Source organism: Primulina huaijiensis, chromosome 3 (genome assembly GCF_012295235.1).
Source record: "Primulina huaijiensis isolate GDHJ02 chromosome 3, ASM1229523v2, whole genome shotgun sequence".
Classification (NCBI taxonomy): Eukaryota; Viridiplantae; Streptophyta; class Magnoliopsida; order Lamiales; family Gesneriaceae; genus Primulina; species Primulina huaijiensis.
Window position 1 is genome coordinate 17418835 of NC_133308.1, and position 12464 is coordinate 17431298.

The following is a 12464-nucleotide window of genomic DNA, read 5'->3' on the forward strand; positions in this document are numbered from 1 at the left end:
GATGAATTGATCAGTAGCTGAGTGATCAGTTGAAAACTGAGTCAGTTCAGTCGAAGATCAACTGACTATTATCTTATCAGTTAACAATTTGAATTCGTCATTCCCCATAAATAAATGCATATTTTAATCTAAAAAATAAAATGACGGTTATAATAATGATGCGTAAAAATAAAAGAAATCTTATTCTCAGAAGATGAATCGTCCGGAATAATGATTGCGTCTCTTCAGATGCCTCACATCTCAGCTATAAATAAGAGTGAAAGAGTTAGACATCAAGTATCAACAGATTAAGCAAGACAAGTGAATAGCAATGGACAAAGCAGGGAGTTCCACACAGCCAGACCTCGCGGAGAAGTTCATGAAGTCTGTTGTTGCTGCTAAGAAGGCTGCGATGGAGGATAGTATCTTTGAAAAGATACTGAAGCTCTGGATGAGAATCCAGGAGCTCCAAACCTCCTTTGAGGAAGGAGAGGTTGCTACCCCTAAAAAGGTGGCAACACTGAAAAAGTATCGACGGCGCCTTTGCGTCGCTACATATGATCATGCCTCACCTCAATTAATTGATTTGTAGGAAAAGTGGCCAGAAAAGATAGAATTAAGAGAAAAATGAAGAAGTTGGACAGAAGATGTAGTGCTACGACGATCATTTCGACCAACCAGTGCAGATGCATGAAGATTAAAGAAGCAAAATAGTGCAGGCTACGATAGGGCAGTTGTTTCTGACCGTCCCACCACACAACGAGGAAACTTCAAGTCTGAAACAGAGGAGCTCAAGCTATGGAGGGGATTTATTAACGGTCTAGCGTGCCAAGATGAAATTTTAGGAGCGTAGACATTAAAGCTCGCGCTAGGGCAGTCAATTTACCGCGCTAGCGCAACACGATAATGAAATAATAATATTAATTAATTGATTTATCGTTTTAGATAACTAACCAATTGTGCTTGACATAAATTTATCGTATATCAATCTATGTGAAAATGATATTCATAGTTATTACACTATTTTAGAAGACTAATACATTTACGATAATAGCAGCTTGAAAAGATTTAATTTTTATAAATTATTATATTAGAAAAACTCATTCTTTGTCATATGGCCTACTTTCTTTACTATTTTCAAGTAATTGGAACACATTAGTCATATCACATCATCATATAAAATTTTAAGATATATTACACACGCCATTCAAATTTTATTTGCACTTAACTGTACTCTCCAATAATTCTCATTATCGAATTGAACTCGAGTGTATTTTCAACCGAGATAATACCAACATTACTTCATCTAACACTATATAGACCTCTTAACAAACACCAAAGACCATAACAAAATAGTGCCTTTCAAAGAAAAGCCACCGTTTCTGCTATATCTTATCAATATATACCATAAGTGTTTGAACCACTCATTCTGCAACATTCATCATGGACACTAAGAATCAAACCACTTCAAACGCAACCGAAATTAATGGTACCCAAGAGGAGCTGGTGCCTCTCTTAATTCCTTCCCCTGGAAATGAACATCCTGCACATGACAATTTCATTCTGTGAGTATTTCTTTATCGAAGCTGAAGGTGTAAAATTCTAACGCCATGCATATGCTCTGTCATTTCTATAATCAAAGTTAGACAACATCACGAATTTCTTCGTACAAGATAATATTTCAACCAACCCAAGTCGTAAATGATGAGGTTCTTATACTATTTCTATACCTGACTATCTTTGAGTTTGGATCCTGGTATTAATTGTTCAGAACTACGTTGGGAGTGTGCAAAAGAACGGCCAAAAAGATATGGTATGAAACAATAAATAAATAATAAAAAACGAAGGCCAAAGCATACAATTCAGGCATTTAAACATTATATTGCACTAACAAAGAAACGTTTAGGATGGTCAGCTGACAATACCGAAGCGAAATGGTTGACATCTCGATGGTGGGCTTCATCGGCCCTGATGACAATGATAACATCCTTCAGAGTCGCATCTTTAGGAAGTCTCCAGTAGTCAATTGCAATAGCTGGAGCAGGGACATTTTTAATGGCACCACTTTCAATATCCTTCAGGTACTCAGTATACGAATGCACGGCCTCCTCTTCTAAGTAACCAACAACTCTATGAGCCAGTTTCGGAGACATCAAGTACAGTACAAAGAAGGCATTGAAGAAGACTCCTTGAACTGTGAGCACCAGAAATCTCTCGTACCATTTAGGCTGCACAAGCTCTACCATGGTCATCAAGTGCATCCTCTCGTTTTCAGCTTCTTCAAGTAATGCTTTAATCCAGCCACCACTTTGCTGAAATTTTCGCAGAGACCTGAGATGCAAAAGCATTCCTCCTACCATACCAGGAACAGCAGCCACAGTTTCAAGCATCATTGCTCGACATCCATACCGCCTCTGCAAAAAGAACTATATGTATTGATGAAATCACTAAAATACATACTATGCTGTCAAGATGAGCGTACAAGTGGTTACTACATTTCATGTTCATTTTCAAAACCATGCTTTTATTCTCTGGAAATAAAAAACAAAACCCTTTCACTATTTTCTCAAAGCACATTTCTGTCCAATTTCACTTTTTCCTCTTTTCAGTTTTCACCAATCCCAGAAAACTTCATTATTATATTGTATCATAATCTAAATGACTACGTTTTCAGATTTTAAAACGCTCCATAAGCTATTAGAAATTTATCAAACCCAACAAATTCTTGCATGATGGAACATCTACAGAAAAAAACGTCCTTCAGAGAGAAAATCAAGCATATATTACATTGTCCAACAAAATTTTTAAGACTCGTTTTCAGATACCACACATATAGCATGAATCCAAACATAGCCACAATATCCAACAGTCAAAAAAATTAAACATAAACCCGAAGAGGAAGGAAAGATTCAGAGTTTTAACTTTGATCCAACAGCAATAACCACATGATTTCATAAGTGAAATGCAGTTGTGATGTGATGCAGTTGCTTTCAGACTTTACTAATTCCAAATATCAATGGTGGTAATTGAATATAAATGAGAAAAAGTGTGCATAATAGAGTTTACATCCATATCCTCCCCTCAAAAAACAAGAAGACAGGCTCCAAATGTTTTGGGCCATGAATAAACTGGTTGCGCTTTTGTGATTAACCCCATCTACATAAACACCTACACACCATACATGTGTGTGCACAAATTATATTATGAATTTTTGACACATCATATACAGCGCTAAGAATTCACAAAATCTTCCAACTCAATCCAGCTCAAACAATGCAGCAATAGTATAGTTTACCATCACCAAGCTCACCAACCCTTGTCAGCTCGTTACTCTTCCCAAATAACCAGCGCCAATGCCCACACATTGCAGAAACATATGAGCTTCTTAGTCATTTCTGTACTCTAATATTTTAAATATTTTGTTGATTGTGTCGCATTCAAGTAAATTGTATATCTTATTATCGGGTTTTTTCTTTCTTTTTAATGCCAAAAAGAGCTTATGGCAAGGAGGAGTGGTGGGAAAGGGCTGAAGGCAGAAGGAAAATAGATAATGGGGTTGATCCAGTTGGAGACATGGGAAAATCAACAAACTCACTCAACGAAGCCTTCCTTGTTTTAGCTGAATTAATTCTCAGGATCATTGGAGCACAAGTTAAATGGATGTATAAGTGTTGAAGATCCGAAATCTTGTTAGGATAGGACTTATCTTTTTAGATAAGATGTCATCTTATCTTTGTATTTTAAATATTGGTTAGATTAGATTAGATTAGTTAGATTAGATTAGGGTGCTATCCTTTCATTTCTATTTTGTATTTAATGTAGGGCATTTACCGATGAATAAAGTATAAATAATCTCTTTCTTCTCCTCTGTATACTCTCACATAAACTACAATAAGGTTAGCTAAGTGCTTGGGTATCCATTTAAACCATTAAGTTTTGTGAGTGTAATTCGTGTAAAGGTTCATACTACAGCGTTTGTATATAGATGTATCTAAAAACAACTTAAACTTGGTGGATTTGGGTGCGGTTACAGGGTGGTGGTTGTTTTGCACACTGCTAGAACAACATAATGACATCCGCTCAGACACTCAATTGAGAACCTATAACTTATAAATATGAAACGAGGTAACCCAGGATATGGAAACACTAATAGAAAATTCAAACAGGTGTGACTGTATTTCCTCAAACAATTAAGCCCATAATAAAAACTTATAATGAAATAATATTAGGGCTCACATATCTCAAGATAATAATCTAAGCAGCAGAATCCAAAAGAAAAGAGAAAAGAGAAAAGAAGAAACCCGAAGATAATTAAAAAAAAAAAAAACAGAATACCTTGAAAAATAGGTCTGTGGGAATTCTAAGAAGTTTCACTGTTCGGTATGCTACTTTATCGACAAATTTCTTTGGAACATGATGCTTGTTAAGTTCTATTGACGAGTTTGAATGATAAGTTTCCCATGGCTGCACCACAAAAATGAAATCAGAAGTGTTCAGGGACTTAGCAAAAATACAGGTAATTAGTACTCAGAAACCTGAGTGCTTGATTGCATGATGTATAACTACACACTAAGACATCTAGATACAACTTCAATTCGCTACCTCACAGTTGAACTGTTGTAAACATTAAAGAAGCAGTTTCTGATGTTTAATTTTTTATTCAATAAATAAATTAATAAGCCCACGCACAGCCAATCCACAAACCAGTCATTTCATAACATTTTTGCTCAAATCAAAATTAGAGATCATATTGTTATGTTCCTCTCGTTAAAACCATGACTTTCAAATTGGAGTTGGTGTCAAGGATGCAGCAACACATCTACAGAAATTGAGAGATCTCAGCTTAGAAGAACAAACACCGCATCCTACTAACTCAATTGACAATCAAGACAGATCAACCACTCCCAATAAATTAGGACGTCTACTCATAAACTGTTCCGAACCATTAAAAAATACAGATACACATACGTTCATATAAAGTTGGCAGCTTCTAGCACGTAAACAGGTCTCCTAGTACAGAAACAACACCTGGCATGGTTTCATTATTGAATAGGATGTGATATTTGTTGCTTCCATGGCATATCAACAACTGCAAAAGCTTCTGAGAAACATGACTCCAGGCTAACGGTTGTCTCAGGCGGCAAAAGAAGAGCACGAAACAACATACAAAACAGATAAATAAAAACAAAGAGATATGCATTCACTACACCAACAGGCAACAAGCAAGCATCAAATCATATCTTCGATCCAAAATAGGCAGTAAAATCAAAGAGAAGCAGCAGAGCTACACGATCTATCATTTTACCATGAAGCAGTTCCAAACCCACTCAGTGCCGTCTTCTCTAGTGATCTTAGGCCTCGCGATTCCCCAGTAGCTCGAAATCCCACCTTTCTCCACCTTCTCAAGTGCCACGTCGTGACTCCCCTTCTTCTCTGTCCCCGATTCCGAAGGCTCTGACGCCGAGCTCATCAACCGCCTCCATCCCACAGACAAGCCCAAACTCTGCCCCTTCGCCGCCCCAAACATATCAAACGGAGTCGCCGCCGCAGAGGAACTGCTTAAACCACCGCCGGTAACCACGCGCTTCACCACCAAGCGATTCATCTTCGTAGTCTCCCAATGAGCCGAACGTGAAAGCAGCAAAATTTACGTGTGCATCGGGTCAAAAGCAAATAAGCAACGGCTGCGCTGACTGAGGAGATTACGAAAATGCCCTTGTCCATTGTCCGGAATCCCGGGGACCGACCGTTTCTTTTTCTCCAAGTTACAGGAACTATTGCACTCTGTGACGGTTGCACGCAAGGTTTACAAATGTACCATAAAATTAGATTAATACTTGACATTATTTTAATTTTTTTTAAAAAAATAAAAATTTTTATTATATGATTGATATATAATTAAATTTAATTAATTTGATTATTTTACTACAATACCATTAATTTTTGCGTAGATATATTTTAAAATTAATTTGATTATTTTACTGTCATATCATTAATTTTGAGTAGATATATCGTGAGATGATCTAAAGATCAAATCGATTCACAATTAAAACGAAAAGACATAATCAGATAATCATAAAATAGACTTGTGAGTCTATTTCTAATCGGTTTTGCTTCATGATGAAAACAAACAACGTAATTTGTATTTGGGGGCTTATAATAAGTTAATATGATTGGCCCGGTATGAATGCATAGAACTTGGTAAATCAAGTATTAGTCATTTCTTATTTCTGTGTGTCTAATAACTGCTCCCAGGTAACAGAAGCAGTCTGTAACAAAAGTGCAAATCCTTCACTGTCTAACTGTACATGAAAACCAAGTCTCACATGTTATGGAACTTTAAACCGAAACGGAAAGGGGCTCCCATTGTTGGATCAAATTTTATTCAGCTTTATCGCCAGCTATGCTTTCATACAAGAGAATGTATCCATGGTCAATATTGGGCGCATATTCGTTAGCTGAACCGAAGTACGTCTGGATAGCCGACTCCTCAATCATCTCCACAGTTTCATCATCAAATAGCAGCCAGTGATTGTGACTTTTGACGAGACTGACATAATGCCCATGATTCGGCCCACTCCCTACGTGTACCACCACGGCAAATAATGAGTATTCGGAGTCAACATCGTCCATGGTGCAGGTGAGTTTTAGTTCCAAAGGGAATACCACACGATAGGACAACTTCTTGTGCCGATTTAGCTGCTCCATGTACTTGAATCGCTTGAGATGAATGACGAGGATGTGTGGGGGTTTCTTTATCTTCATCCTCTTCTGTGCTTCTTGCAAACTGTGTTTAGCGTACAGAGATTAATTTTCTTGACAAGTCTCAGTAAGAATTGATGTCAAGAAAGACGCCTACCTGCAGCACTTATCGCAGAAGAATTTATCCTCGGCATTCAGCGTTTCAGTGGAGCTGAAGTTCTTGAGGCAGCTAGTAATTGAACTGTTTTGTTCGATATCAAGGCTCAGATCTAAGAATGTCTCATCCCTTGCTGTAACTGTCTCACACCTTAAACATTTTGTCTCATTGGTAAGAGTACCCTGCGTCTCACAAAGAGTCAGAGATAAAACGAGCAAGAAGGATATCAACATTTGACAACCACATCACATAATCATTATATGAGTTCTCAAGCAATAAAAAATTACTAAAATGCCATGTATGATAAAGCTCGAGCTCTGCTAAAAAGGCGTAACAGGCATGCAACGATCGTTTTATATCATGGTACAGCACATTTCTGATGTGAGTGGAGATTCAGCCAATAAAATCTGAATCCAAAAATTATCATTTTCATAAATTCCGAGAGTGTTAACCTGAAAAATTGTGTGCACCCAGGTAACTAATGGTTCCTTCTTGACACCATTTATAGGGCCGTTGCTTAGCCCATTTGCAAGACCCTCAACAGAAGAAGTATGCGGAATACTTGGAACTTTTTTAGACTCTTTCTCCAGTGTGTCGACAAGTTCATTTAACAAAAAGTTCAAAAATTCATGGGCATCCTGCATGAAAGCATGGATATCACATCATCTTGAAGCTTGAAACGAGAAAGTTATAATGAAGAAGATTACTATATTGTAAAGTTCATAACCATCTATACTCAACCTTTGCTTAATTGTCAAAACTCCAATAAGTTGAATCTAAAAGAACTAAAAGGTTCATAGCTATATGAACAACCACCACATAGCAAAACAATAAATGTTCTGAATGTTTATAATAAAATATTTCGTGACAACAAATCCCTGATGTGAATTTCAGGAATCAAATGTACAAAAAAAATAACTTTGGTGTCCACAAACACGTATCTAAACTTCAGACATGAATTTTAATCACAATAGATTAATGGTGATAAAAGGATTTACCACGAAACGTTTGGCACTCAAAAAAAAAGCTTGGACAACTTAGATTCTATTGAAAACAACACAGTGCTTCCAAGTGGCAAAAGAAGCTAGCATTCACCAAAAACACACCTGATGCATGTATCCTCGGAAAAGGTCATTTTCTTTTCTTACTCTCTGTACAAAGCGTTTTGGAGCTATGACACCTGTTTTCTTCTTCTGTGAACTTATCTGCAAAAAATTAATTAACACATTAATTTGCAAAATCTCAAGAGTATGCCAAATTACAGGCATTCAAACCAACAGCAGCTCCAATACACAATGTGGCTTCGTCCCATACTGATGGCTGCTAAACCAATCAGGCAAAATGAACCAGCCATGTGTTTTCCCAAATTTCTCATGGATAGTTACTGGGTAACAAATGTCAAGAAACTAATGTTTCAGGTAATTACCAAAGCTTGTCTTTTGTTATTTAGCAGATGACGATTAAAACTATGAAATGAGCCATGAAAATTATGCAAAAAGTATTTCAAGGTGCACTTGGAACCATGATAAACACATGCACATCGGAGGGATTCTTTTATCAAGCAAGCAATTTGGCCTCATGTATTAAGTTCACGAAATTCCGACAAAATAAATTGATCAGTCAAGTAAGAAGCTTAAAAGCAGTTCGAATGCCTCAAAGTTGTATCAAAGCAGCCAAAGACTAAACACTTAGTTCAGCAATGAATCTACTACCTGGAAGTACAGCTCTGCGAGACAAGTCAAGAGATTTTCATCTGCTTCACTTGTTTTGTTATTTGAAGAATGCCCCAACAGTTGTTCACGAAACGGCGCACAGAAGTAAAGAGCCTGCAAAACCAAGTGACATCGAAGTGAGGAAGCATTCAAGATTCTCACCACGGTCATACAATAAAAGGCTTGTTGCTACACTTCCAAAACACATTTCTTTTAGCACTCATCATGGTAAAAACAGACAGGAGATCTCAGCAACAGCCATTGAGATTGCACTAAGGACGAATTGAGGCCATCCATGCAGTAACTAACACTTGAAATTCAGTAATCCAGTTTGTAACTTGAAATTCAGTAATCCAGTTTCCTTTACAAATGGCATATCAACGTCTTCCCCAAGACCAAATTAACCAAACCAGAACACGCCAATTTTTTCACTGTAACCCAATTTAATCAGACTCATAAGAAAATAAAAAAATACATGGCAGACCCAATAAACTCTTTCCCTGAAATCGGCACTCAAGAAAACCAAAATCAACAAAGCAATATAAATTATAATCATGGTTGGATGCTGCTGTTCTAGTTTCATTGATATTTGGCGAAAAGGTCGCGGTTATCATCGTGGATTACTTTTATAATAAAAATAGAAATAATTATATAATTTGGAAAAAATTTAATTCAAAAAAATAAGAAAATTTTGAAAAAATCACAGAACATGTTACGCAGCGGCCGCGACAACCAAAAAAACTCCTTTCCGTTCTGCGACGACCACAAAATAGCCGAAATTCCACGATGTTATAGTTACACAACCATATTAACCTGGAACTTTGTCGAAGCCGTTCCCGAGACTGCGACCCATGATTAAATCAAGTCTTCCTTAGAGATAGCTAAATGCACAATCGAAACCTCCTAGCTTTTCTTTTTAACTTGACCACAAAAATCGAAATGACCAAGGAAAACATCCCAAAATCCAAAACCCACATCCCAAAACTCATCAAAACCCCCAATAAACGAGAAATTAAAATCAAAATAAACAAGAAATGAACGCTACAACAACATCCCACCTGGAGCACGCTGTTGCAATAGCAAGTGTTGCCGAAATTCTCCAACCCGAAATACCGCTCTCCCTCGGGAAACTGATCGCCTAAAGCCTTCTCTAACTTGGAACCTGTCACACCCATCGCAAGTGTGACACCATCCAGCATATACCAGAATTCCTCTATCCCTCCAAACTTGCAACTACTTGTTCACAATAACCAGAATTAATACATCAACTTCAATCGGTTCCGAGACTGGGGCGATGGATATCAGTATGGATTGATACCTATTTCTTGAATTTAAGGAGTTTCTAGGGTTTGTGAAAATTGTTTTCTTCGCCTAGGTGTCCCATGAGAATTGACTACGAGATCTTTCTGTGAACTCAAAACGACAACGAGTTTTGCCTGATTCGGTCGTTTACCGTGAAAATGCAACATCGATGGACAATTTTAGATCAAAATGATCAATATATTTTTGTGCCAATAGTAAAATGTATTCAGCTTTTGTCAAATAGATTTTGCAATATGAGACTCATATTTTTTTTTAATGAAATTCGATATAAAAAATTAAACATCTTGAACAAATATAAGATATTTCATTAATAAATATTTAAATCTGATATTAATAAATGAGTGTTTAACCCAAAATCTTGAAAGCCCACAAGCAAAGACCCAACAGATGAAAGCCCAGAAGAGTTGCAGTTGGCCCAGGAAAGCCCGACGCGATGAGTCAAAGCTACTACCCAACATAGAAGATCGTGAAATACATCCTAAACTAACATGCGGAATGTGACAAAAGCAAGGGAAAGAATCAGAAAAATGGATCAACACCAAAGCTTTTGCAAAAATTATCTCAATTAATCCGTTTGTTTATTTCCATTTCCAGTAATATTTTTATATAGATTTCGATATGTCCATCCAAGTTTTTTGTAAAAACTTTGCTCAGGTTCATAGCAGCATAATTAATGTTGATGTTGTTTATGGATTCCTCCTTTTATGTTTTCGTTTTTGGAGTCATTTCGAAGGAGTTAGAACGTACGACCAAATCGAGATCTACAACGTTTGATTAAAGAAGTTAGATCATTCCATATTTGGCATGACCACGTGTCTGGGACGTTCGGTGGGACCCCATGCCTCCAAAGCATACTAAGAAGAATGAAGGAATTTGAAACGTCTGCTTATTCGTTTTCTTAAAAAGTACTAAAAAAAAAAATTTCCTAAGTTCGGCCATATACATATACATATAAGTAAAATACTTTTGCACCATTTTAAAATAAAACATCCAACCAGTATTTGAAATCTAAAAGAAATAGTCCAAAACATGAAATCGTTAAACGTTTTACCAAACCTAAAAAACAATAAATTTGAAAAGTGTAGCACATACTAAACCTCTCAAAAATCTCTCAAAACATAAATAAATAGTCGTAAAATTTTTAACGTAAATCATAAACTTTAAATGCGGAAAATAGAAGCGTTGGTCCTCGGGTTATAACCTGTATCATAAACTTTATGTGCACCAACAGTCCAACAAAGTCACCCATCAAGACCTCCAACATCATAATTATCAATATAACATGTATCAATCACACCTAGTGAGTCTAAAGACTCAACACATCATATCCTTGATAACAAGTAAAACATATACAGATCACATACAAAATGAAAAATACTTGTACTAAAATAACATATTCATAATAATGCATAACTTTAAACATAAACATTTTCGTAAACATTTTCATAACAACATATTCATATTCATATTCATATTCATATTCGTGTATGTTCAATTCAGATCGTGATTGTGACTCGTATTCTTAATCGTATTGGGCGATGGATCCACCTAGAGAAAACCACAGTATTGGGCGGCGGAGACACCAGCGACACTCTCACCGGTCAACTGGGCCTTGGCCAACGTATTAACATATTCGTATTCGTATTCGCATCCGTATCCAAGGAAACACGATCGTCGGTCTCCCACTGGGACCATAACCCTCACGATATTTCCAACATATCATCGTATTTAGTCACAATCCCTTCACGTTCTTCAACATGTCGTATTTCCATTATTTAATAAAAACATGCATATAATATTGTTTTTTTAAACCAAGCATGCAACATAACATATCTTTTAAAAAATGTCCAAATTAAACCATAAAAATTCATGAAAATTTAAAAATCATAATTTGGCATATAAAATTCATAAACATTTGAAATAAACATATTAGCATATAAAACTGTAATTAGAGCACTCCCATGACGTTTTTTAATTTTCGGGTGTAAAATGACTGTTTTACCCCTAGACGTAAAATTTCACGTTTTTGACTTTTTCTTAATTTCATTGACTCTAACATGTCCCAAATAATTATTTAAGCCTTAATTAAATTTCTGAAAATTTTATTTAGCTTAAATACTAGACTTTTTAATTAATTCGTAATTAGTCGTTTTGAAGGCGTTTTAATACCGAAAAATTTCAAACTTTAGTATAAAATTCCCGAATTCAAAACTTAGATTTTTAATAATTATTTGGCCCTCGTGAACCATGACTCGAGCCCCGTTGAGCCATGTTTCAAACTATTTAGCAAATAGAAACCCTAGCCGAGCCATACTTCAACCCCACGAACCATCTTTGGTTTTTCTCGAGTCCGGCTCAAACCACCTTGAGCCAAACTCGAGCCATCCCTCGTCTAGATCCTACTGGACCCTTAGCACCCCTAGGAACCAACCCATGACTCAAAGCCGAAGTCCCTAACCCAACAACCAAACCAGCCGAGACTCCTCCTAGCTTAAGACTCTTCGAACTAGCCTCTAGGACTTAGCCACTGGACCAGCCCCAAAACTAGACCTGTGTGCACCCTCCTAGGACCCTAGTGACTTGACTGGACT

The 12464-nt window shown here is 36.6% G+C and overlaps 2 protein-coding genes across 4 annotated transcripts; both read right to left on the reverse strand.

Annotated features, from left to right (window-relative positions):
• Window positions 1-1203: 1203 nt before the first annotated feature.
• LOC140973555 (ubiquinol oxidase, mitochondrial-like) lies at window positions 1204-5737 on the reverse strand. Of its 2 annotated transcripts, XM_073436462.1 has the most exons (4): window positions 5285-5719; window positions 4315-4443; window positions 1905-2393; window positions 1204-1522 (listed from the first exon to the last, which is right to left on the reverse strand). In XM_073436462.1, the coding sequence occupies exons 1-4, from the start codon at window positions 5582-5584 to the stop codon at window positions 1463-1465; spliced, it is 978 nt and encodes a 325-aa protein (XP_073292563.1). In that variant the 5' UTR covers window positions 5585-5719; the 3' UTR covers window positions 1204-1462. The 2 variants fall into 2 exon arrangements, with proteins under 2 accessions (XP_073292563.1, XP_073292564.1); XM_073436463.1 differs by lacking the exon at window positions 4315-4443 and having other exon boundaries at window positions 5285-5737.
• Window positions 5738-6100: 363 nt separating this feature from the next.
• On the reverse strand, window positions 6101-10035 carry LOC140973556 (ubiquitin carboxyl-terminal hydrolase 4-like). 2 transcript variants are annotated; one of them, XM_073436465.1, is made up of 6 exons: window positions 9609-10033; window positions 8551-8664; window positions 7945-8043; window positions 7291-7476; window positions 6839-7020; window positions 6101-6766 (listed from the first exon to the last, which is right to left on the reverse strand). In XM_073436465.1, the coding sequence occupies exons 1-6, from the start codon at window positions 9747-9749 to the stop codon at window positions 6361-6363; spliced, it is 1128 nt and encodes a 375-aa protein (XP_073292566.1). In that variant the 5' UTR covers window positions 9750-10033; the 3' UTR covers window positions 6101-6360. The 2 variants fall into 2 exon arrangements, with proteins under 2 accessions (XP_073292566.1, XP_073292567.1); XM_073436466.1 differs by lacking the exon at window positions 7291-7476 and having other exon boundaries at window positions 9609-10035.
• Between the last annotated feature and the right edge of the window lie 2429 nt (window positions 10036-12464).